This window comes from Lethenteron reissneri, chromosome 24 (assembly GCF_015708825.2).
Source record: "Lethenteron reissneri isolate LAM-NWPU_2019-01 chromosome 24, ASM1570882v1, whole genome shotgun sequence".
In the NCBI taxonomy this organism is placed as follows: Eukaryota; Metazoa; Chordata; class Hyperoartia; order Petromyzontiformes; family Petromyzontidae; genus Lethenteron; species Lethenteron reissneri.
In genome coordinates, this window is record NC_083802.1 from 7,607,106 (window position 1) to 7,631,001 (window position 23,896).

A 23,896-nucleotide genomic window follows, 5' to 3' on the forward strand; every position below is an offset into this window, starting at 1 on the left:
ATTGGGGGTCAACGGAATGAGTTGAACCTTAACCCCCCCTACTCCTGGGAGTGCTGCGAATTAATTACTAATTAACCTCCCTATACGTAATCAATTAACCCGTTCCATCGGCTCAGCGGCTGTGCAATGTGCGAGAGAGACAAATACGGATGAGGTGTTGATAAAAATGTGAATTCAAACACCCAATTTGGCGGCTTCTGTTTGCACCTGCAAGTTTTGAGGCTGAGCGGATCTAGACGCTGGACAGTGCACGGGTGAGGAAGAGGTAGGTGGTAAGGCCCATAGACCATGGTTATACTGGTAGGAACCTCCTGGTTACACCAGCCCACAGGGGATTATTGTGTCCGTCCGTCGAGGGTGGGGAGGGGCAGAGTGGGGAGGGTGGGGCTGGGTGGGGGGTGGGAGAGGTGGGGCTGGGTGATGAGGGGCTGGTTACCCCGTGGTGCCCTTATAAAACTCAACGTTTAACCTACTCACGCCGGCTTGTGCCCGCCCTCACAGTCGGGCATATTTGCGGAATACACCACGCCGCCATTGACCCTGGCCATTGACCGAGCAACCCAACGTTGCTACCAGCTCCCTCAGCAGGAGGAATGTGTTTCGGAAGTCTCCCTCGAAACAAAGTAACCCTTGGACCAAATTGGGCTTTCACCTGCTCAACAAACGTCAACGATCATCCACGAAACTTTTGGTAGACGATTTCTTTATCGGAGGGGTGGCAACTCATACCCGTTGCCGGCCCTGAGTCGGCGGTGGAAATGATGACCGCTACGGACTTCCCCACAATAGTACACACATCATCAACGACGATTGCCGATAAGAATGACGATGATGATGAGGCTGGTTCTGCTGGCAATTAAGACGAGGATACTGCGCCGAGTGAACCCCAAGCCGGGATTTGAACTCGCGACTTTACCACTCAGCCGACCGCGATGACCCCCTTGACACGCAGGCTGATTTGAAGATCTCATTATTGCACTTCTTTACACAGAAGTGTCTCGCCGACTTCGCCGACTCTTTGTTTTTTCACCGAGGGCCCTGCCAGGTGTTTTCGCCGTAGGGGGGCGGGGGAGGGCAATGATTGCTTTCCATAAAATCCCAAACGAGTATCTTTTTCAAATTTACCAAATTTGGAACATCACACCAAAAATGACTCGTTCTTTGATAATTACGTCACAGGATATTTAAGGTGTAATGTATTCTTAGGGTGAACACACGCGGCAGTATTAATCAGCGTGGCCACTGGACTTCGAACCACGAGCCTCTGCAACAAGCGGCGAACAACGCAAACGTTCTGGCAATGTCCCCTGGTGGCACGTCGCTGTTTATAGTTGCGATGTCAAACTCACCGAATCCTGCAGTCACGAAAGCTTCAAATCAATATTCACCGAATCATCTGGAGCAGTGTGCTTTGTCAACAAATGGTTGTTGGTCAAATCCCGATTCAAAGCATATCCTGCTTAAGAGAGCGTGGGACAGCGCTTATCTCTGTTGGTGGAAGTAAACCACTGGTGGAAATTCCTTGTTCTCACAGCAGGGTCAGTCTATCCACAGGTCATCCACCACAGTTGACTCCCAACGAAGAGATCTCGTGTGTTCTGTTAATGAATCACGTCCGTACGTGTGGCCACTTGAACTATTTACCCAATTGGAATTTAATAAAAAATTAACAGCTTCAAATAGCGATCCAGTGCTTATTTGGTAACCAAAAATCTATATCTTCACCGGTTCCGTGTCTCTACCACAGCTATTAGAAGCCTCTTGCGAGAGAAACAGACCCAGGGCTCGAACTCATGCTCTCAAAAATAGTGGTCCAGTGTCTTTCGCGCAACCATCAGAAAATCAAGGTGGCCACTGTGAACCCAATAGGGCCAGCAAGAACCCGTGGTATAACCCCGACAAAAGACATTTATTCAAATTCCCATCGGAACGTGCCGAGAACGGACGAGTATCCATACTTTTAATCGCAACTACGTTTCCTAAACTGCACAAGTACAATATTGCCCGAAATGTCAAGACGAGCTGAATTGTTCTATCACATGACCGGTGTATCAACACATGTCAATAACACTGCTATCAAAGGACGAACTATAACAGACGATGTGTTGGGTCATACGGCATTTCATGGCACGTAAGAAGGTCCATTGCGTAGAGCGTCGCCCATGGTATGTTTAATTTAAAGGCCACAGTGTGAGTGACGGGTGTGTTGAGTTTATTTGTTAATTGTGCACCGCTGCCAACGCAGCAGCAACATCACCAAGTACGTCGATCTGTTTTATAAGACAGCGTAGCAATTTTTTTTCACCGAATTCGAACAAAAACATGTCTCTTCTTGTTATTTTGGTTGCGACCCGAGCTTAGGGTTCATAGAGCCAGGCTTAGGACAGCTGTATAGTTTATAGAGCCAGACTAAGGCTGTTTTTTTAACCAACGCTTTATTTGTTAAACCCCTAAAGTAAATTACATTCATCCACTCCAGTCCCCCAAAGCCTATAAACAACGCTTTACATCCATAATTAAAATGTGAAAAAGGCAAGCGACGCAAACCAGAGACAATTAAATTTTCTGCAGAAAAGCCATGTCCTAAATAAACTTTAAAATTAATAAAACGTAAAAACAAATTCAGTTGGTTACATTTTTTGCATATTTATACCAAAAAAAAACTGTTGAGCAATTTGTGCTTCAGCCACGTTAGTTGGCTTAAATGTTCACGCATTGACGATCACAGCCGTTTCAGTTAAGATAAAGATTCAACAACCGGACCGAAAGATAGAAATAACGTATATGCTCTCCCCTGGTTACGGGACGTCAATCATAAGAGATAATACATCTCAGTGGACTGTCGCCTGGTTAAATAAAGGGTGTTGATCACTAGAGATAATGGAACTCGAAAAAGTTATCGCTTGGTTAAAGGACGTCGGTCACAAGAGAGAATAAATCTCGTGAGGCTCTCGTCACAAAATAATGAATCTCAATGGGCCCTCGCATGAATCAATAATTCAATCACAAGAGACGATCAATCTCAGTGGGCTCTCACCTGTTCAAGGATGTTAATCGCAACATTGAATCACTCTCAATGGACTCCCACCTGGTTAAAGTATGTCAATCACAAGAGATAATATATCTCAATTGGCCCTCAAATGGCTAAAATAAAGGGTCAATATATATATTAATGAGATTATATCAATTTTAGGAGATTGAATTTTAAACGCAAGCCAGATCTGGATCCTGACAAATACCCATCGGCATAAAAGGCTGAAAATGGGTCTTTGGCACTAAAAGCAGTTTAAAACTGGGTTTAAGGGATATGCAAAATTTGGCACACTTGCACATATATAGTACATTACACACACTCATATACATACTTCCAAATATTCATATACGTAAACAATCAAATACAAAAACACACATTCATGCACACACACTCAAAACACATCCTCAACTATACATCCACACATTCATTACAGTTCTCAGCCATATTACATACACACTATATAGATATATACCAATATATGTACCAATATATATACTCATTTACACCAATTAGCATAGCCATACTCAATAACATGTAAATGCACACATACATTCAGACACATGCTCCTATACATACTCACAGATGGTACACCCTCGTATACTTTCACGATACAAGAACAAAAATCCCCCAATTATTCTCAGACTGGTTCGAGCAAGTTCTGTTAGCGAGCACCTATTTAGGTCGGCATGGCGAACATGAAGGTAGTGCAGCCAGCACCAATGCCTGACCCCATCATTGCGAACCCGCCCATCCTGGACATCCGTGAAAGAAAGAGCTTCATAGCCAATCGGATTCCTCCTGCAGTCTATATAAAGATTCCGATTCTGATCTTCTCTCCACAGTGCTGATGGTTTACACACTCGGGTGTTTATTTAAGGCGAAGTTGACCTCGGGGGATGCCCAGGACAGTTACAGATACCACTTTCCACTGTTTGGTATCAACAGTCAGGAAGCAAACCCAGGTCACTGGGAACTTCGCTCAGTTTTCAAACCGCTGCGTACCCCAACACACGTACGCGTATACAGCAAACATGCACACCCTAAACCACACAATTCTTTAAAACATTAATCTCAAAGCTTTAAGACAAATGTCTGTCGAAAACAATCCAAGAGGCCATCAGAACATTGCTACTCCATTCTCAGGCAAAGGTTGTCTGGGTGTGTAAATGTAATCAATTTAAAACTTGTGCCACACTCTGGAATCTTTAAACAATTGAATAGCTAGATTTAAAATAAAATATACCTGCCAAAATTGGGGTTGTGAAAAAAAACATTTTAAAAGAGTCCTCGGTTAAAACCGACAAGACCCTGGGTTCAACCGACTCCTCGAGCTTGGGGTCACTTGCTGTGTGCCCACAGCCAGTTTACAACAACAACAAAAACCCCACGTGCCAGGTTCACAACTGGGCTGACGCTCGGATTCCAATAAAAGCCAGCACCAAGCTGAACACGGTCCGTGCGACTCTCACTCTGGGCTGCGTAGCTTGCTTGGCTGAGCAAGCTACCCACGCTTCAGATGGGCGGGCCTGGTAAACAGCTGTGACACAGGGGTAATGGGAAAAAAGAGATGTATGCCGTGAATGGCATTTCTCGAATTAAACTAACTTCACGATTGTGTTAAAAATAGGCACGGCAGAACATTTCCAAAATAATGACTGCTTCCCTCTGTCCGTAGAGAGAGGAGAGGGGGGGGAATGGGGAGGAATCGAATCCATGGAACCATGTTTTGGGGCAAGGGCCGCGCCGTGTCAGATCATTCCTGTAATAGCCGAGTTGCCAACTGTTGTGGGAATGCAACATCTTTCTCCCTGAGGAGGCTCATCATGGTTATGTCAGAGGAAGTGAACCAGCACCAGCCATGAGCACACCCGGTTGCCATTGGTAATGAGTTTAAGGCTTCAGATTGGTTTAACAAAAAAATAAATGAATTTGGGTTGAATGCAATTTTAGTCACTGTTCAGCCGTGATGACTCGTTCAGTCGAAATCAGGGAGAACATGAAACTGAACTGTAGGATAGCCACTGAAGGACATCAACACGGGTGAAACGTCTGGAATTCAGGTGGCTCACAAGTCAAAGGGCTGAGAGCTGCCATCACTGGACTCCTGGGTTGGAAACCAGTCAACCCCCCTCTGTGAATAGGCTTGATTTTCAATTGTAGCGAGTTGTTGGTTTCAGCCTGGTCACCAATAACTGCATGAATAAAACCACATTTTTTTTTATTTGGCACTCACGATGGTTAAATTCCAAATCAGTGTTAAAACGATCAGTTTGCCTTTTCACGTGATGGACAATTCTCTCTTTCAGGTGAAAAAGATGTTCTTCTCTGGTGGATAAGGAGATTCCTGAAATAGTTCTGTGATATCTGCTGAGAGTTGTATGTCAGTTCTGTTTCATGACGCCGATTGTAAAATTAGGATGAAATTGGGGGAAAAGAAATGAATCCATTAATATTGAAAACATTAAACCAGGTTAATATTCAACACTATTTCCAGACGTCAATGCCTGGGTGCCTGAGAATGGAGTGGTGTGGTTTTAATGCCTGCTCTTAGGAATTGACAAATGTTTGTAAAAATAGCAAACCAAAACGCGATGGTCAAATGAAAAAATAAATTGGCAATTTTGTGTTTCCATTTGAAAAGTATTTGTGTTAAAGGCACGTCGATGTTAGGGTTTGCGGTAAATCGCTTAGTTTTAAAGGCAAGAGAGGCCCTTTGCAAGGCTCAGAGCTGCGATTTCATTGCAAAAATGTGCGCTTAATTTGAATAATTTGACTGTTTTGATATACTCCGGTCGGGTGTCTCTGGGGTCAGAGCAACACGACTCAAGGAGTTGGGAGATTGTGAGTTCAAATCCCCAGCCCATCATCATTATCATCATCTCCTTCATCATCGTCGTCATACCTCCAGGGGTCTATAGAATGAGAAGCACCACTTTTTCAATCAAAAACTGTGACCATCATATGGACAAAAACTGACCACTGGCATTGGGAATGTGGAATTTGCATCTCTGGCTTAGAGCCACCAATGAAGATGAGTACCACAAGTTGGACACAAATTGGAGCACAAAATAGTCACTTTAATTATATTTGTTTAATTTATTAAGTTTCCTATTCCTGCTCAATTAAGCCCGATGTCTGGATGGCTCTCTCATGTGGTTCATGATGGCTGAGTCAGAGACACCGAAGGCCTACGTTCAAGCCCTGGGTGTCTCCCCAAGGGGCAGCAACTCACGTCGATTGGCAGCCTCAGAGACAGAAAATCCACATTCCTATGGCCAGGGGTCAGTTTATCCACAGGACAATATTATCCAGATCATGATTATTTATGTTACTATGACTTTGAACACAGCCTTCCATCTGCTGTTGTTGGGCAGTACAAAACTATGCTGCCACCCTCTCTGTCTTAGTGGAGTTATTGTGCAGTGTCTCTCCTCCGTGGAGGGCTTTCAAGCTGAATGTAACTCGGTAAGGCAGTAGGCGGACACGCCGAGGCAACACCCTCCTGTGAATGAGTTGCGGGACTCGGAGAGAGGCGTTCCCGAGCCAGGGAGGGAGAGGGAGGCGATCAGGGATCAATGTCGGTGATGTCCGTGTCACCGATTTTCATAGGGGAACCCAGAGTCTGAAAAGAACAAAAATGCACAGACAGAAGATATATTTACACACACACCACCATCATCACCACCATCAGCAGATGCAGGTGGTCAAGCCAGATAACCACGTCAGGAGAAGCGGAGTTGTAATATCGCTTTGATGTCTCCTTCGAATTTGTGGATCGGGCATTGCGTCGTTATATGTTGGTCTGTTCCGGAAGATCACAGTCGCGCACTGAAGAAGGTTTTAATTTTCTATTTGTGCATCAGGTATCCGCATTTGCCATGGTTTGTGCGGATGCGGTTTAGGGTTGACCATGAGCTCCATGGGAGATCTGCATTGGGTCTTTCACAAGGTGTTTGTTTGTGAGTTCTTTTGAACTCCATTCTGCTCTCAAACCTTCATCGGTGTCAAACTCGCATTGTTGAAGGTTAAGCACATGGGTTCAAAAGGGCTTGCATGATAGGTCGCCTATTATGTTTTCTATTAAATGCAGTGTTATTGATGAATGTGTTGAGTTTTTGGGCTATTTGTGCTTGTGCACCGCTGTCAATACACTATCAAATGAACTAATAAATCTAATTGATGTGCATTTATGGATTAGCAATTATAATGCGATGTGCTTTTCTGCGTCTATAAACTCGGGTTTGCGGGATTCGTAGCGCAGTGTGCTAACCGCTGTGCCACTGCTCTCCACTCATACAACAGGAATACACAAACAGATTTAAAGCGAATTTATACTCACACAAAAGACCATCCTGATGGTCATGTCAGATCATAATGGCCATGCCAGATTTACAACGGTAATTTCAGTGACCGTGAGCTAGCACCAATTCATTGCTGGGTCTGAGTCACAAGGCTGGGTGTATGGTAGACAATTGATGAGTCACAGGGCTGGGTGTATGGTAGACAAAAGAGCATGGGTCAGAGGCCGGAGGAACCACAGGCGACCAAGGAAGGCAGCCACATCATGACCTGGCTACAAGCAGATGCCCAAACTCTGGTGTCCTCTATATATACTAAGGTGTTATTGGCCAATTAATGAATGTTTGCATGTGGCAGGAAATCACAGCACCCAGAGAAAATCCACACCTGCGAGGGAGAAACACTATCCCAGAGAAGTCCACATTTTTGCTATACAACCTTCCTCCTGGCGAGCCAGGATACACCACATCCTCGACATAAACAGAGAGTTTCACAAAATATGTGCGATCCACCAGCCCTCGCCTTCAAAGTGCTGGATTACAGGCACCCACAGCCGCCGCCACCACCACCACCACCACCACCCAGTAAAGAGCTCCAAGTAAAGAAAAAGCAAAAAAATACATTCTGGGAGTCACCTGTTCAGAGGCCCTCTGAGTGGTGTCTGTGGAGCCCTCGGCCTCGTCCTCAAAGACACTCGCAGTGCCGGTTGCGTCCTTCTCATTCAGGAGGGCTGTGATGCCTGCCAGTGTGTCCTGCACCCACAAACATTATCACAGCATATCAATAATCACACGTGCGAATAATCTGCAAATAAAACAAGTGTTATAGACATCATAGTAATAATACACTGACAGCCGTAGGCATAAGCACGGCAGAGGTGGCATCCACTGTGGAGATTCGGCGATATGGAGATCAGCCCATGTGCAGGAGCGATATGGATTGTAGCACAGCGAGGTCAGGCAAGATGGCGACAGCTTGCGGAGGCAGTCATCCAACAGTGGACGACTGGTGACGATGAACGTCATGCAAATGCATGACGTTCAATCAATCATCAATCCAATATTTGACACGTGCCATGTTCAGCAAAAATCTGAGATGGAAGGGTGCCCGGAACAGAAAAAATAAATACCGATATAAACTAAATGTTAAACAAAATAAGACTGCTGGTGCTGTTGATAATGATGATTTAGACTTTGTAATATGCGCACAGTTTCAGGGAGAGAAGGATTCAGAGGTGCGAGATATCACAACCAGAAAGGCAACTGGAACTGCCGCTAACTGCCCGATCTCTGTGGTGCAATATTGGTATGTTTGGTGAAGTCCATTAATGGTTGTTTATACATGTGTAGTGACTGTGAGTGTCACTGTGTGGTGTCGGGCTTACGAAGCCACGGCAGGATAATGTGTTGGCATTATGTGTAGACCGCTTACTGGGCGTAGTACCAGCCCTAGCGGGGCTTGGGTGAGCGCTGGTCAGCACGGAGGCACCGCGTACAGTGTGCGGTGCGGGCTCCCGGTGAGGGAGCGAGAGGGTGTGTCAGCCAGCCAGGGTTACGTTGGGTCATGATACGCTGATTGACCTGCCGACACGTGACCGGATGATATTGGAGGGGGGCCACCAGTGGACGGGGGCCGCTGGGCAGTCACGTGGTATAAAGGAGCTCTCGGGAGCCTTCGGGAAAGAGCTCGAGAGATCTAGAAGGTGGGCGGGGCAAGGGGCGGAGCCAGCCCCACCCCAGGCCAATATAACGGGGCCCCGTGAGGGGCTCGGGGTTCTTCGTGTTGCTGGTGATGAAGATCCACGTCGGGTAAAAGAAGAACTCTAGCCACGCGGTCCAGGGACCCAGCTTGTGGTCCGGGCCGGCATAGCGAACCGTGTCTAGTTCTACCGTAGCGTGGCTAAATGGGCATTCAACACCCGAGTGTAGGTTGTGTTATGTAAGGTTGAGTTACTGAAATAAATAGTGTTGCTCCCAAGACAACGTCTGCGACTCAATTGGACTCACTACACGTGCGAGAAGAAACCGGAGAGCCTGGAGAAAGTGCACGAGCGCCAGGGGAGTAACACTCTATCTCTGGCAATGTATGTATGTTGAACTTCTTTCGCACCATACCTAGTCAACCGTGCTAATTGGAGGTGCGGGGGGAAGGACAAGCCAGGGTACGACACCTCCTCGCCACCCACGGGAAGAGAGCTTCTCAACATTTGCACAATCCACCAACCCTCGCCTCCACTGTGCTAGATAACAGGCGTGCGCCACCATCGCCAAACATAATGAATAATGATGATGATGATCATGATGGCGATGAAAATGATGATAAAGATATTCCTGTCATCAGCAACTCACCTGTGCAGACATGGTCCGTTGAAAGGCTTTTCCAATAGAAGTCTCGTTTGAGATGTCAGTTTGTGGAGCGTAGTACTGATCTGACATCTGTGAACAAAAAAACAATAAACCTCTCTTCCACTCTGCCGGGAAAAGCGAGCCCTGTTTTAGAGCACATAGCAGGTTGGCGCATCAATAAAGATCCCCCAAACAACCTTTAAGCCTTTTGTGGCAAGTGCTGTTAGCGAGCACCTATTAAGGCCAGCATGGCCACACAAAGGGGTGGGGTGGCGAGCACCACGCTCAGCCTCCTTTGGCTCCCTAATTATTATGTTTACATACCCAGGCAGCTATTCATTTAGGGCCCATTCGATCTCGGGGAGGCCCAGGACATGTTCAGATATTTGGCCACGAGTAGGAATCAAACTCGAGCCACCAGGTTCGTAGTGCAGTACGCTAACCTGTACCCACTGGTGCATCACAGACACACACAAAGATTCTCCATAAAGCCATTTCGTCTGTTGAGCCATTGCTGTTCACGAGCAACTGTCAAGGCTGGCATGGCACACAAACGTCTGATAAGGTCACCCCCCAATGCTGAAGTTTAAAAACACACCGGGTGGTCATTTAGGGTCGAGGTTACTTAGGGGAGGCCCAGGACAACTTCTGATAACAACTTGCCACTGATATTACCCATGGCAGGGAATTCAACTCAGGTCACCACTTGGTTTAAAGCACAGTGCACAACACCAAGGGACCACCACTCCCCACACACACATTGATATGCAAAGAAACCATCACATACATACATACACACATACCTTCTTCTGAAGCCACTGAACAGTCCATGAGAGATGGTAGGTGTCACCACGAAAATATTCTTTGGCAGATGAACACCTACGCAGTATATTCATGCACACATTTCAAAATTATATAGATATATACAAAGTACAAAAAATTAACATATATAATACAAAGATCCTCGGTGTAGCCCTACACAGGCTGCTGGGGCAAGTGCTGTTATCGAGCACTCATCCAGGCCGGAACAGCACACGAGAGGGTGGGTGGCCAGCACCACGCTCGGTCATCTTTGTCTCCCGAGTGGCAGTGTTTACACAACCATACCAGGTACCCATTTGGGGCAGAGCGAGACCTATGGGAGGCCCAGGACCGGTTCAGATAATCATCACTGGTGTTGGCCATGAGCGGTAATCGAACCAGGGTCACCAGGTTCGTAACGCGACGCGTTACCGCTATACTACCGCTCCCCATTAATATGCACGCATACACATGCATTTCACCACATCCACGCACATGCATATAAACACATCCACACTCGACAATTATGATTACCAACACCATTTCAAAAGCATCATCATCACGACCACCACAACCACCATCACGCTTCCATCTCCACCACCAGCACCACCATCTCTGCCTTCACCACCACCAGTTGCTGAGTCAATTCAAATGCGCCATGAACCACAACCGTTAAAACTGTTAACTCCACCAAACATAGACCTCTGACCTCTGGGCCAGCCCCATGATGAACTTGATGCATTGGTAGCAGCGCGAGCTGTCCGTGGTGGAGGTCTGATGCATAAAGGCTGTGGACACAGACACGCGCACACACATATACACACGTGGCATGCAACAGTGGTCGTCCCCATGGATAAACTGTCCCTCACCATGGGAATGTGGAATTTCCACTGCTGGTTCAAGGGCCACCAGTGGAGATGAGTGCCACCCCACACTTGTATGAGCAGGGGACAAAAACCCATATTTGAATACAGAGAAATAAAGACACATTAATACAGGTACACTGGTACACATACAAGTTAACACACATGTACATTCAAGGACACACATGTCAAGTCAAAGTGTCTCATCATCAACTAAGCAACAGGACAGCATCGCTTTCCATTTCGGCCCAGAATCAGCTGTGAAAATTCCACATTCCCATCTCAGGGGCCAGTCTCTCCGCAGGATGACCACAGTTTAACTACAATTCAGTGTGCCGTGGTGAGTAAATAACGTCTCGTCTCTCTGGAACTTATGTGGGGGTCTGCATCCATTGTCTTACCCAGAAGCCCTCGCTCCCGCTCGAAGGTGAATTTGAGGCGTTCCGTCTGAAGTGGGTCCTCGATCATCTACAGACAAAATCAGCAATAACATTCGCTTCAGCAATACCATTTTGCATCAGCAACATCAGCATCAGCAATAACATCAGCATCAGCAATAACATTCGCATCAGCATTAGCATCAGCAATTGCATTAGCAATAACAGCATCAGCAATCGCATTAGCATCAGCAATCGCATTAGCATCAGCAATAGCATTAGCATCAGCAATAACAGCATCAGCAATAACAGCATCAGCAATAACAGCATCAGCAATAACAGCATCAGCAATAACAGCATCAGCAATAACAGTATCAGCATCATGCACGTGTGCATCCCTTTTGTCAGTCCACTGACAAAAGGGTGAGGGTCTCCCCATGCCTGTGAGGGTCATGAGAAATGTGAACATACTTCACCACACTAGCCATTGCAGGATGAAGGCGTGGGAGCGCAGACGAGCAGATATAGAACAACAGTTCAACGACGGATTGTTCCACTGGATTATGCTGCCCACCACATAGCCCCAATACTATCATCGATATTAACTACCAAAATCACCACCACCACAATCACCATCATCACCTGAACTACCAAAATCAAACGCCATTTACCAGCGCAACATTTGGTGGTGACGCGGCCCAGCGGGGGTGGCGCCTTCGCCACCTGCTGAAGAGCTTCACGGTTCGCATCCAGTGGCCGCCCCCGATTAATACTGCAGGTGTAAATAATCATAATACTACGTGCATCCTGCTTCACAGTGGACATTAAAAACTTCTTGATGTCATCATAAGAGTAGGCCATTGTGTGCCGGTGTCAGCGTTCAAATTTGCCAAGTTAAAAAATTACTTGGAACTGACCGATCTAGGATTATACACAGAAATCATCACCCCGTACTGACAGATCAATGCCCCAGGTCACTTTTGCAAATTAGACACTGGTTTCTTGAGTTTCCACCTGGTTAAAATAATCTTGAAATCATCACTATTGCCACAGTACCACCACTACTACTACCACTACCACAAGCATGACCACCCACCCATGTGTCCTGATGTGTTGATGTCACTCACAAGAATCTCATGGAGCAACTGGAAGATGGACTTGAGTTCGTTGGGTGGAGCCGTCTCCAGTTGGCTCTGAACATGCAATTACAAACACACAACACACAATCACACTAATACACTTACTAACACAAGCACACACATATCCACACAAATAAAAAACAAAGACACCCCTATAGACTTAACAGGTTGTTGGGGCAAGCGCTGTTCGCGGGCACCTGTGAAGGACGGCATGGCCCATTAGTGGACGAGTTACCAATGCCAAACCCGTCCGTCTTTGTCTCTCCCCAGTGATGTTTACACACTGGAACCGGTTTTCATTTGGGCTGTCAACCTCGGAGAGGCCTAATAACATTTAAAATACTGGTCGCTGAGAATAGCCATGAACAGGAATCGAACTCGGGGCACCAGGTTCGTAGCAGTGTGCTAACCACTGCAAGACACACACATAAGCATACCTACTCTTATCTTTACAGAATGTGGTAGCTAATGTTATTTAGCAAGAAACTATGCAGGACACAAAACAGATTAAATTTTCAACCAAGTGTTGAATTAAGTCTGTATCACGGACAGCCAACTCACAATGCTCCCTGCCCAGATTATCCAGGTTGTGGATTAAAAATGTTCCTCTTACACAGACACTGGTTTAATGACTAGCAGCTCCCCATTGAGAGTCAATGAATCAGTGTCACTTTAAGAGGCAATAAAAAAACATTGCACATTCAACACCTTTACCCTAATTTAATAAACATTAGATACGTTTTCATCGCCTCATCTAATTCCATGTTTTATCCGGGCAACTCCTCTCGCCGCCAACCTGGATAATCGAGTTTTTAGGCTGACGAGGTTAAACCTGAATTCAGCTGACGCCACCCATGTGCGCTCCACCCCAACTGCTTCTCGCTTAATTTCCTCCCCTCTCCCTGAGTCCCCAGCGCGGCCTTGCCTTGATCTGCTGAAGGACGGTGGCGGAGAACTGCTCATTGCAGAAGCAGAGGTAGCAGAGCGCCTGCATGAGGATGGTGACGATGGATGGCAGCTTCCTCAATGCGATGATGACCTACATCAAAATCATCACCAGCATGAGGATCAGCTAGGTCACAATCGGCACTATGAGCAGCTGCATCATCACCGGCAGGATTAGTGTCGTCACTAGCATCATCCCGCACCTCCGATTAGCAGTTGGCAACGTACGGTGCTAGAGAAGTTTAACATACATACATACTTACATTCTCAACATCATCAGCACAGTCATCACTCGTGTCATTGACGGTAAAATTATTTAAACCAACATCCTCAATAATAACATTAGAATAAGGACTAACATTGTAAATGGTGGAGAGGTGAAAGATGACACGGCAGTAAGAGTATAAATGATGATGATAATTACAAGGCTGCCAAGCTCTGGGGAAAGAAACATATATGAGATCACGCAATGGAAAGTCAACAATAGCCACCAGCATAGTGTCACACACACAAAGCACGTGAATTCACAGTCCTGTATTGATGCAGCACTGTCAAGCTTTTGATGCCACAGATGTGTGTTATGCACACCGTAGCACTTCTGTGCTACACTGGCTGTGTGGGAAGTGTGCACATGTTTGCATGTGCAAGGGCATGCGTATGAACATTGCCTGGTGCAAGGGCAAAGAAGAGTAGGGAGGGGCTGATGCATTTGTTCATGAGCCAGATCAGATATTGGTACCACCTAAGGCGGTAAAACTTTAGTCGTATAAATGTATATGCAAAGCTAATAGAGAGTTAATTACTTGACAACCCTAGTCATAAAAATATCATTATCACGTCATTCATTGTTATTGGCCACATTGATACATTAGGAGCATTCACGTTATGCCATCTTCGGTGGTACCGACAAGTGAAATATCTGGTCTGGGCTCATGGACTATGGGCAATCATTGGGTGTTGACTTGTGAGTGTATGAATGGTGTGACCTGACAGCCCTGATGATGATACAGGAGATGTCATTTTCGTTACTAATCTTGCTAATGCTGCTAATATAGCTGCTGTTGATGATGATGCTGATGAAGCTGTTGCCGTTAACGCTGCTGTTATTGATGATGATGAGGTGGTAATGCGGTGCTCCTCCGCACCTCTCTGATGTAGGCCTGGTTGCTGTTAGTGAAAAGCAGTTGTGCAATGTCCTCAGGCAGGGTGAGGAGGGCGTTGGAGGGTGGCGCCTCCACAGCGGTGGAGGTCATGACCGCAGTGCCAGGCTCTGTAACGCCAATATCAAACACTGTCAACACTGCAAAGACCAGCAGCAAACAGTACCCGCATTGGGATCATTATCATCACATTTCATTAAAAAAACATCATCAGCATCATCAGCAATCGCACAATCGTAGACATCAGTGGCATTGTCATCACGAGCAGTAACATCATAATCAGTAATACCATCATCAGCAGCATCAATACCATCAGAAATATCAGTTAACATCCTCATCAGCAGCAAACATAGAATCACCACCAGAAGCAGAAACAGCATCGTCAACCACATCAGCATTTTCATCATCATTAGCAGGATCAATACCATCAGAAATAAAATTAATCAAAATTTATATCAGCATCAACCAAATACTCATCAACGGTAGCAGCACCAGTATGATCATCTCAGTCATCATGATCGCCAGATCACCGTGGTCAGGAGCATCAACATCTTTGTGTGCTGATGCTTCTGCTTGCGATGGTGGTGACTTCACTCACCCACAGTGGCCTGTGATGAGACGTCACAGTGCAGGATGATGAGAGCCAGACAGGAGTGGAGGCCAGAAAATTCTCGCGTTTGAGACATGGTCCAGTGACGGTTCTGCGAAAGAATAAAATCCTTTAACACGAAGCTTTCGATAACAGAGACAGTGGGAGAGATGGGGCTGGTGTTAGTGTTCGGGGCAGGAGGGCAGTGTTAGTGGTAGAGATGGGGCTGTGGGGAGCGGGAGTGTCGTGGTTAGTGCGCTGCACTACGAACCTGGTGACCCGAGTTCGATTCCCGCTCGCGGCCAACACAAGTGACGATTATCTGAATCGGTCCTGGGCCTCCCCTAGGTCGATTCAGCCTCAAAATGAATACCTGGTGCGTGGTGCTGGCCACCCACCCTGCTGTGCCGGCCTTCATAGGTGCTCGTTAACAGCGCTTTCTCAGTCTATTAATGCTATATGGAGGGTTTTTGTCTTTGGTGGGCTGTGTTAGTGGTATAGATGGGACTGTGTTAGTGGTAAGGTTAAAGATGGGGATGTGTTAGTAGTAGGGGTAGATCTGGCACTGTGCACCTGGTTTGGTTGAGGTCCAGGTCCCAACAGGAATGAGATGAGGCGCCGGAATGCAGAAAGGTCCAGCAGGAGCTGGCAGGAGGCTGGACCCTGAAACACGAGGTGACAAGGAGCGCCATGAGGATTCATCAGGATATGTGGGAACACAGAAGGCATAGGAAGGCAAGAGGACACGTTGAGGAGCACTGGGACATAAAGAAGCATGGGAAACCAAGGGGACACATGGGAATACATGGGAGGACTTGGGGTAACACAGGGAAGTTTGGGGAGGCATGGGAGCAAATGAGAATACAAAGGGAGTTTAGTAGGCTATGTTGTCGAATCATTGTCTGGATTGAGATCACATTTAAAGAAACAAGCTTTGATTGAGTCTCAGCTTCAGAAAATCGAATTTCAGGTTTAATGTCATTATCGAGACTCCAGGTGACTGGGTTTCAGGGACGTCTTGAGACTTGGTTTCAGGAAACCGGTTTTGGGACCAGAGTTTTGGATGTTTGACGAATTCTTACCCTGCGAGCGAAGGACTCCAGGAGTCGGAAATACTGGGCACAGTTTTTACAGTTCTCCATGACATCTTTGTCCAGGAGGTCCAGTAAGGAGTCCACCAGCTTCTTCAATCCCTGCACAACCTGACACAGTGATGACAAGCGTGAGTTTTGTTATCCACAGTCCACTAGGACAATGCATAATGGATGTGTCTACAATGTTGCTGTAGTTCACTGAACAAACACCAGTGTCTGTGGAGAGCTCCTGCCTTTCACACCTACAAACCAGTAGCATTTGCTAAACACGCCTGCTGATGAGGCTTATGAAGTCAAAACAAGTCCAGTTTGCCTGCTTGTGTATGCCACCACGACACACAGAGAATGAATGCAGGACATGCACCCTCTCTGTTCCGTGATTGGCTGGCCATCTCGCCAAGGCAGACAAAAGTGACGTTTCATCAATGACGGTTGCACAATCGGTAAGATGGCTACTGCAAATTATGAAAAAAAAGCCTTTCATGGCGAGCAATGCATCGGTGTCTCTGACATGGCCATTACGAACCTGGCACGACCGTATTGAACTCTCCGACAGTGATGACGAGTTCGAGGTCTTGAACCCATAATCTCAGCATTGCTGGTTCAGTGACTCTGGCACGGCCAACATTAACCCCCCCCCCCCCCCAAGAGAAACACACGCACTCACCTAGACCCATGCCTTGAACCAAATATCTCAGTGATGCTGGCTAAGTGTCTCCGACATGGCCATTACGAACCCCTCACCTGGCTGTCTGTGTGCTGGAGTCCTCCCTCCAGGGTCTTGTCGAGAATGGTTGCCGTGTGACTCCTGACCTCACGAACGCCGCACTCGAGCAACAGCAACCTGGGTCAGAGGTCAGAGTCAAAGTTCAGGGGTCAAGGGTGACGCATAAACAACCTAGATGTCTGGGGTCAAAGGGAAAACTGGTTTGAGGTCAGGGGATGGGACGTGGTTGTGGTGGTCAAGGCATTGGTGGGAATTATTTTGGTGGTAATAATGATATGGGTTGCTGTGGTGAAGGCGGTCATAGGTGGTTCAGATGATGGTGGTGGTGGTGATAGTTGATATTTTGATAGGGGAGGTAGTGTTTGTGGTTTTGCAGTTGTTGGTGGCTGTGGTGAAAGTTGTGATGGAGCTGTGGTGTTGTAATATTGGTAGAGGTGGTGAGAGTAGTTGTAGTTGTGGTGGTTGTGGTAGCTGAGATGCAGTTGTGCTGTTGTAATGACGATGGTGGTTGTGATGATGGTGGTAGTGGCAGTGGTTTAGGTAGTTGTGGTGATGACAGTTGTGGTAGTTGTGGTGGTGGTAGTTGGGGTGCTTCTTTTTGTGGTGGTTGTGATAGCTGTGCTGGTTGTCATGGTTGTGGAAGCTGTGGTGGTTGTGGTTGTGGAAGCTGTGGTGGTTGTGGTTGTTGTGAGAGCTGTGGTGGTTGTCATGGTTGTGGAAGCTGTGCTGGTTGACATGGTTGTGGAAGCTGTGGTGGTTGTGGTGGTTGTGATAGCTGTGCTGGTTGTTCTGGTTGTGGAAGCTGTGGTGGTTGTGGTTGTTGTGATAGCTGTGCTGGTTGTCATGGTTGTGGAAGCTGTGGTGGTTGTGGTGGTTGTGATAGCTGTGCTGGTTGTCAGGGTTGTGGAAGCTGTGGTGGTTGTGGTTGTGGAAGCTGTGGTGGTTGTGGTTGTTGTGAGAGCTGTGGTGGTTGTCATGGTTGTGGAAGCTTTGGTGGTTGTCATGGTTGTGGAAGCTGTGGTGGTTGTGGTGGTTGTGATAGCTGTGGTGGTTGTCAGGGTTGTGGTTGTACCGTATCGTCTCATGTCCCTCTGTGCTCCTTATCGTCTCCAGGAGCCATTCGCAGGCCCGACTCGAACGGCAGAGCAGAGACCCGACCAGCATCATCCACTCATCAACATCCTCCCTGCATCACCACCACCACCACCACACTTATCATCATCACCATCAACATCAGCAGCAGCAATAACATCATCACCACCGTCAACTTAAGCAATTTAAGTAATAATCAGCAGTATCAACAGCATCCCCATTGCCATGCGGCCTCAGCAGCAGAACCATCAGCAGCAGAAACATTTTTATTTTAATAACCATCACCATCTTGACCCGCATCATCATCATCATCGATAGAACCATCAACACCATCGTTAATAAAGGAATGGATAAGGCAGTTGAGGTGTAGGAGACAGTTAAGGACATCGTGCACATGAGCGAGGCGTTTGAGAAGATGAAACGAGGTTGAGCGTTGACGAGGTTTGCACAGGTCTCACCAGAGCTTCTTCTTGGTGCGAAGGAAGGTGTTGAAGAGAAAGTTCACGGCCAAACGCAGACTCACGGTCGCCATCTCCTCAAAGTCCTTGTGCTTGCTCTTATTCTGAATAACACAGGAGCCGAGTCTCAATCAAAACACTGGTCCTAAATTTTCACAGCCCTTGTCAATCCACTGCTGGGTGAAGGCATCCCCACATTGTGTCAATCATCACACTAGTCAGTGCAGCTTCACGAAGGGGAAAAGGAGGCCCAGGACTGGTTTGGATATCAGCGAGTGATTTTAGCCGTGTCCAGAAAACAAACTAAGGTCATACAGATTCAAAGTGTAGCGTGCGAACTACTGTTCCACCACCGCAGTGGTCCTAAACGTCTTAATCGAACCTCCAATACTAAAAGAACCTGGTTTTAGGAAAGCAGGCGTAGTCTGTTGCTGTGCTAGGGTGGTGGAGGTTGTGCTGTGGAGCGGTGGCGCAGCGGTTAGCGCATTGGTGACAGACACAAGTTTGATTCCCGCTCACGGCCAACACCAGTGACGATTATCTGAACCAGTCCTGGGCTTCCTCTAGGTCGACTCAGCCTCAAATGAGTACCGAGTGCAGTGTGTAAACATCGCCACTGAGGAGACAAAGGCGGCCGGGCGTGGTGCTAGCCACCCACCTCCTCGTGTTAAGTGCCGGTCTTCATAGGTACTCTTGCTCCTATAGTCTGTTAAGGCCATATGGGGGATATTTATCTTTGTGCTGAAGATCACGCTTATTAGTTCAGTGTCTAGGGGTTGGATGTGATGCACATTCCTCATGTGGCATGAGGGTGATGCGGGGAATCCATGTAATGTGGGACACATGTCAATGTGGCATTCACTGGCTTAATCAGATCACAATGCAACACCTTAACAATGGCTGGCGGCTCCCACACGAGGCTTCATAAAAGCCAACCTACCTAAAATCCCAGTTAGCTTGGATCCTTGACTCTCTACTGCAATATTAGTGATAGATCAACACGTAAGTTCTGTACTTCTGATCAGGTAAGAATTAATCAAGCATTATCACACAAAGGCTTTAAATAATGTAACAGCCGTTTTCAATCAACTGCTGGATAAGCACAGAGTGCTGCACACGATCTGTTCAGTACAAGGTAAAGGTAAAGTTCCTCCCTGGTAAAAGAAGAATGCGTATAGGTAAATGTAATATCAATATAAATACTCTTTGGTTCTTTCGGTAAAGTCACGTAGGTATGAAATAAAATACCTACGTGACTTTACCGAAAGAACCAAAGAGTATGGTTTCCTGCAGTCACGAAAGCTTCAAATCAAGATCAATATAAAAATCCAGTATTATTTTAGAATAAAGATAGACCCAATGTTAGCTAATGTTACGAGGCATGGATGACAAAGTGTAAAGAAAAAAAAACTCCGCACATTTGTCAGTAACATTGAGTGGCCTTAAAATGAGAAAAATTAAACATAAAAAGGTGACATTTTGGGCACTGGCCCCCTTATTTCACAGCACATAAGAAAGCGGTGGCGTTTGCGATGCAAGCTGCTGTGCCACGACTTCAGAGTCACAACAAGAAGCCAGGAAATGTGGAAGAGCTCAAGGTAAGGATAAAAACTGCCCTTGGAAAAGTTACTCGATAACATTTTGGGAAAAGAGTATGGAGAAATTTTCAAGTTGAGATGAAAAGGTATGAACAGTATTGAAGTCTTGCATTACTTTAAAACCAGGGAGGGACTTAATTATCACAGCATCATCATTATAATCCAGCCATGCATGATCCATTTCCTGCTGAACGAAGACCTCCCCAATCCGTCACCACCTGTTACAATGCCTGCGATGTCAATGATCCATGCAGCTCCTGCACACAGCCACGCTGTACAGCCTTAAATCACCAGTCAACCATCATCATCCTCTCTGGGGCATAGAGAATGGGTAATGCTAATTAGTGTAAGCAAGTCAACAGCAGTGGTTTATGACCAATGGAGAAAGACTGGCCACTGCCATAGGAATGTGGAATTCCACCTTTTTGTCTCAAAACTCACGACATTGATGGACGCCAGCGCTCGGATGAATTTGAAGTAGTTTTGGTTGTAGACCTCTCGGTTCTTCATGAACTTCAGGTTTTCTTCGAGAACCGCCTGGTAGCATGAAGCAGAAAAATTCCTTCACGTCACCAAGTCGATAAAAATAATCAACAACACCAACAAATGAAGTGAAATGCCACTAAGAAAACGGCGTCCAAGACGGCGGCCTGAGGTTGAAGGTCAGGCCTGCAGGGCTTAGCGGAAAAGTTAAGATTAGTCAGGGGTGGGGGGTGGGGGCACGTGAGGGGAAATGGGAAGATTCGAGTTATTGTTAGGCTTTGTGTTATTGTCAGGCTTTGGTAACGGTTTTGGTCACAGTTAGGGTCAGGTCGGTGCTCATTTCCGGCAAGTGTTAGGGTTAGTGTCCGAGTTTATTTTATGGTAAGTATTCAGATAAGATCAAGCATTAGGGTTTTAGGAAAGGGTGTAATAGTTAAGGTCAGGATTGGGATGATAGTCAGCACTAGTGACAGTGTAATGGCTGGTAATGTTAGTCTCAATAAACTTGGGCTTGTGTTAATATCCAGCATGGTTATGGTGATGACTAGGGTCAGGGCCAGTAATAATGTCAACTTGTTCACATGTTTAGGGCTATGGTTAGGAATATGGTCGGTAGTAGTGTCAGTGATATGTTCAGCATGAGTGTCAGTGATATGACCAGCACTCATGTCAGTGATTTGGCGAGACGAGCTCGCATCAGTGCGTGTCTGAGATAGTGGCCGTGTCGAGGGCTCGTATTCGGGACAGCATCCCGCACCTGACAGATGGAGGGCGGCATGCGCTCCCCCAGCATCCCCGTGCGCTCCCAGCGCCGCACGAGGCGGGCGAGCAGGGAGAGTCCGTCGTGAGCCCGGGGCGGGCGCGGGGACGAGGCCGGGGACAAATCCGGGGACGCTGCCGCCGCCGCCGCCACAATACCCGGAAACACCCCCTGTCTGGATCCAGATCCAGAACCGGAGCCAGGGGTGGAAGTGACACCCAGTCCGGAACCGGAGTCAGATACGGCATTGGAGCCCAATCCAGAGCCAGAGCTAGATCCAGAACTGGTGCTGACACGACTTTTCTTGGGCAATACAGGTGAGATGGCAGTAGTGGAGGTGGCTGTGGTGGTTGAAACGTTCGAAGCAGAGGCAGCAGCAGATGCCCCAGTGCGTTGGTAGAACAGCATGTAGGCATTCCAGTAGCGGCGACGGAGATCCGACGCAGAGTTGTCTAAACACACGGGAGGCACAGGTGGTGGCAGTTATGAAAGTGCTGACGATGGTGGTTATGTAGCTAATGTTGGTGGTGGCAGTGTGATGGAGATGTGATGGTAACATGAGTGGAGGTGTTGTTGGTGCTGACAGTGGTAGTGATAGTGGTGATGAAGATATGGGTGGTGACGATAGAGATGCCAACAATGGTGGTTAATGGTGTGGCCGATGGTAGTGGTTTTGGTAATGATAATTAAAGTGGTGATAGTGATGGTGGTGATGTGGTTGAGGTTGTGACAGTGGTGGAGATAATGCTGCTGCTGATGCTACTGATACTGGTGATGCTGCTATGCTGTTGCTGATGATGATTCTCACGTTGATCGTAAACCTTCGTTCTGTACTCTCCGCCGAAGCATTCATATTCCAGGGCCTCTTCCGTCATCTCAAACCCCTCCACTTGGGTGTCATTAAACCGGAACCAACGGCCAAGAGCAGGACCGGGCCTGGCATAACCACAACAACCCAAAGACAACCATTAAGTACAACAACAACCATCAATCAAACAGCATCATCATCATCTTCTGCATTACCATCACAATCCATCAACCCAACATCATCATCATGTTTATCATCTCCACAGCCACCACAACCATTTACAAATGAGCATCACCAATATCTCAACAACCACGGTAACCATTTAACTGCATAATAGTCATTGTCATCTCAACAACACCATGTGCTTAGCAATGGCAGCTCAATGTCTCTCACATGACCATTATGAGCCCACTGAGAGAGACGAAGACACTCAGAAAAGTGCTTGAACCTCAGAAGTCATTGGTTGCCTGGCCAATCAATGTCTCCAACACAGCCATTATTTACCATCCAAGATAGACAAGGCCTCAAAAACCCACGCTCTAAGTGATGCTAGCTTCATGCCTGCAACACGGCCCATTATAAACCCCCACCTTCAGAGCAAGTGAGAAATATTCAGACCAGAGCTTAAAAACCCTCAAAGGTTGCCAGCTCAGTGTCTGCGATACCACCGTTATGGAGTCTCTCACCTGCGCTCCTTGATGAAGCTGTAGTAGTGCCCCGCGTGCGCTTGTCCGCTGTGAACCACGATGCCCACGAGCTCATACTGATCGTCGTGCACGCCGGCTCCCCCGCCCGGCGCCGCCGTGGCCGACCCATTCAACGCCGCGCCATTGCTTCCGCTGCTGCTGCCGCCATTACTACTGCTGCCATTACTGCCGCCGTTACTGCCGCCATTACTGCCGCCATTACTGCTGTTGTTGCTGCTGCTCTCTTGGCGAGCAAGCCCCACGGTCGTGTACGGCTCCATGTTGAGGAGGAACGGGAACTGGGAGGTATGGGGTTGGGGGGCGGGGAGAGAGGGGAGGCTTGAGGAGGTTCTGGAGGTGGTGGTGAAAGGTGGTGGGAGGTGGATGAGGTTAAGAGGTAAATGAGCAGGTGGAGGTCGTTGAGTTCGGGGCAATATAGAGAGTGCGGCCAGAGGCAGATCTGATATTTGCATTGTGTGCGTTTTAAAATTTGTTTATGGTATATGCACAAAGCTCACGTGAACACTCCAGCCACTAGAGGCTGCTAGATTCACCACGTTGTTTAAAAAAATCATGAATTAATCAAACCATGACCGTGCATGGAGGGGGAAAAAAATGTGACACCCTGAATCGTGATG

At 47.1% G+C, this 23,896-nt stretch overlaps 1 protein-coding gene across 1 annotated transcript in view; it reads right to left on the reverse strand.

Moving 5' to 3' along the window:
• Positions 1–3,882: 3,882 nt before the first annotated feature.
• USP24 (ubiquitin specific peptidase 24) overlaps positions 3,883–23,896 on the reverse strand; it is a 55,313-nt gene continuing 35,299 nt past the window's right edge. The window contains exons 49-67 of the mRNA XM_061557824.1: positions 23,259–23,557; positions 22,573–22,700; positions 21,762–22,216; positions 20,963–21,058; positions 18,924–19,027; positions 18,446–18,559; positions 17,391–17,490; positions 16,635–16,754; positions 16,126–16,215; positions 15,562–15,664; positions 14,949–15,073; positions 13,784–13,897; positions 12,847–12,912; positions 11,744–11,810; positions 11,189–11,267; positions 10,482–10,557; positions 9,682–9,768; positions 7,969–8,085; positions 3,883–6,656 (exon numbers count right to left, since the gene is read on the reverse strand). Of these exons, the coding sequence (XP_061413808.1) occupies positions 6,600–6,656; positions 7,969–8,085; positions 9,682–9,768; positions 10,482–10,557; positions 11,189–11,267; positions 11,744–11,810; positions 12,847–12,912; positions 13,784–13,897; positions 14,949–15,073; positions 15,562–15,664; positions 16,126–16,215; positions 16,635–16,754; positions 17,391–17,490; positions 18,446–18,559; positions 18,924–19,027; positions 20,963–21,058; positions 21,762–22,216; positions 22,573–22,700; positions 23,259–23,557 (2,397 nt within the window). The 3' untranslated portion in view covers positions 3,883–6,599. The remainder of the gene's footprint in view (positions 6,657–7,968; positions 8,086–9,681; positions 9,769–10,481; positions 10,558–11,188; positions 11,268–11,743; positions 11,811–12,846; positions 12,913–13,783; positions 13,898–14,948; positions 15,074–15,561; positions 15,665–16,125; positions 16,216–16,634; positions 16,755–17,390; positions 17,491–18,445; positions 18,560–18,923; positions 19,028–20,962; positions 21,059–21,761; positions 22,217–22,572; positions 22,701–23,258; positions 23,558–23,896) is intronic.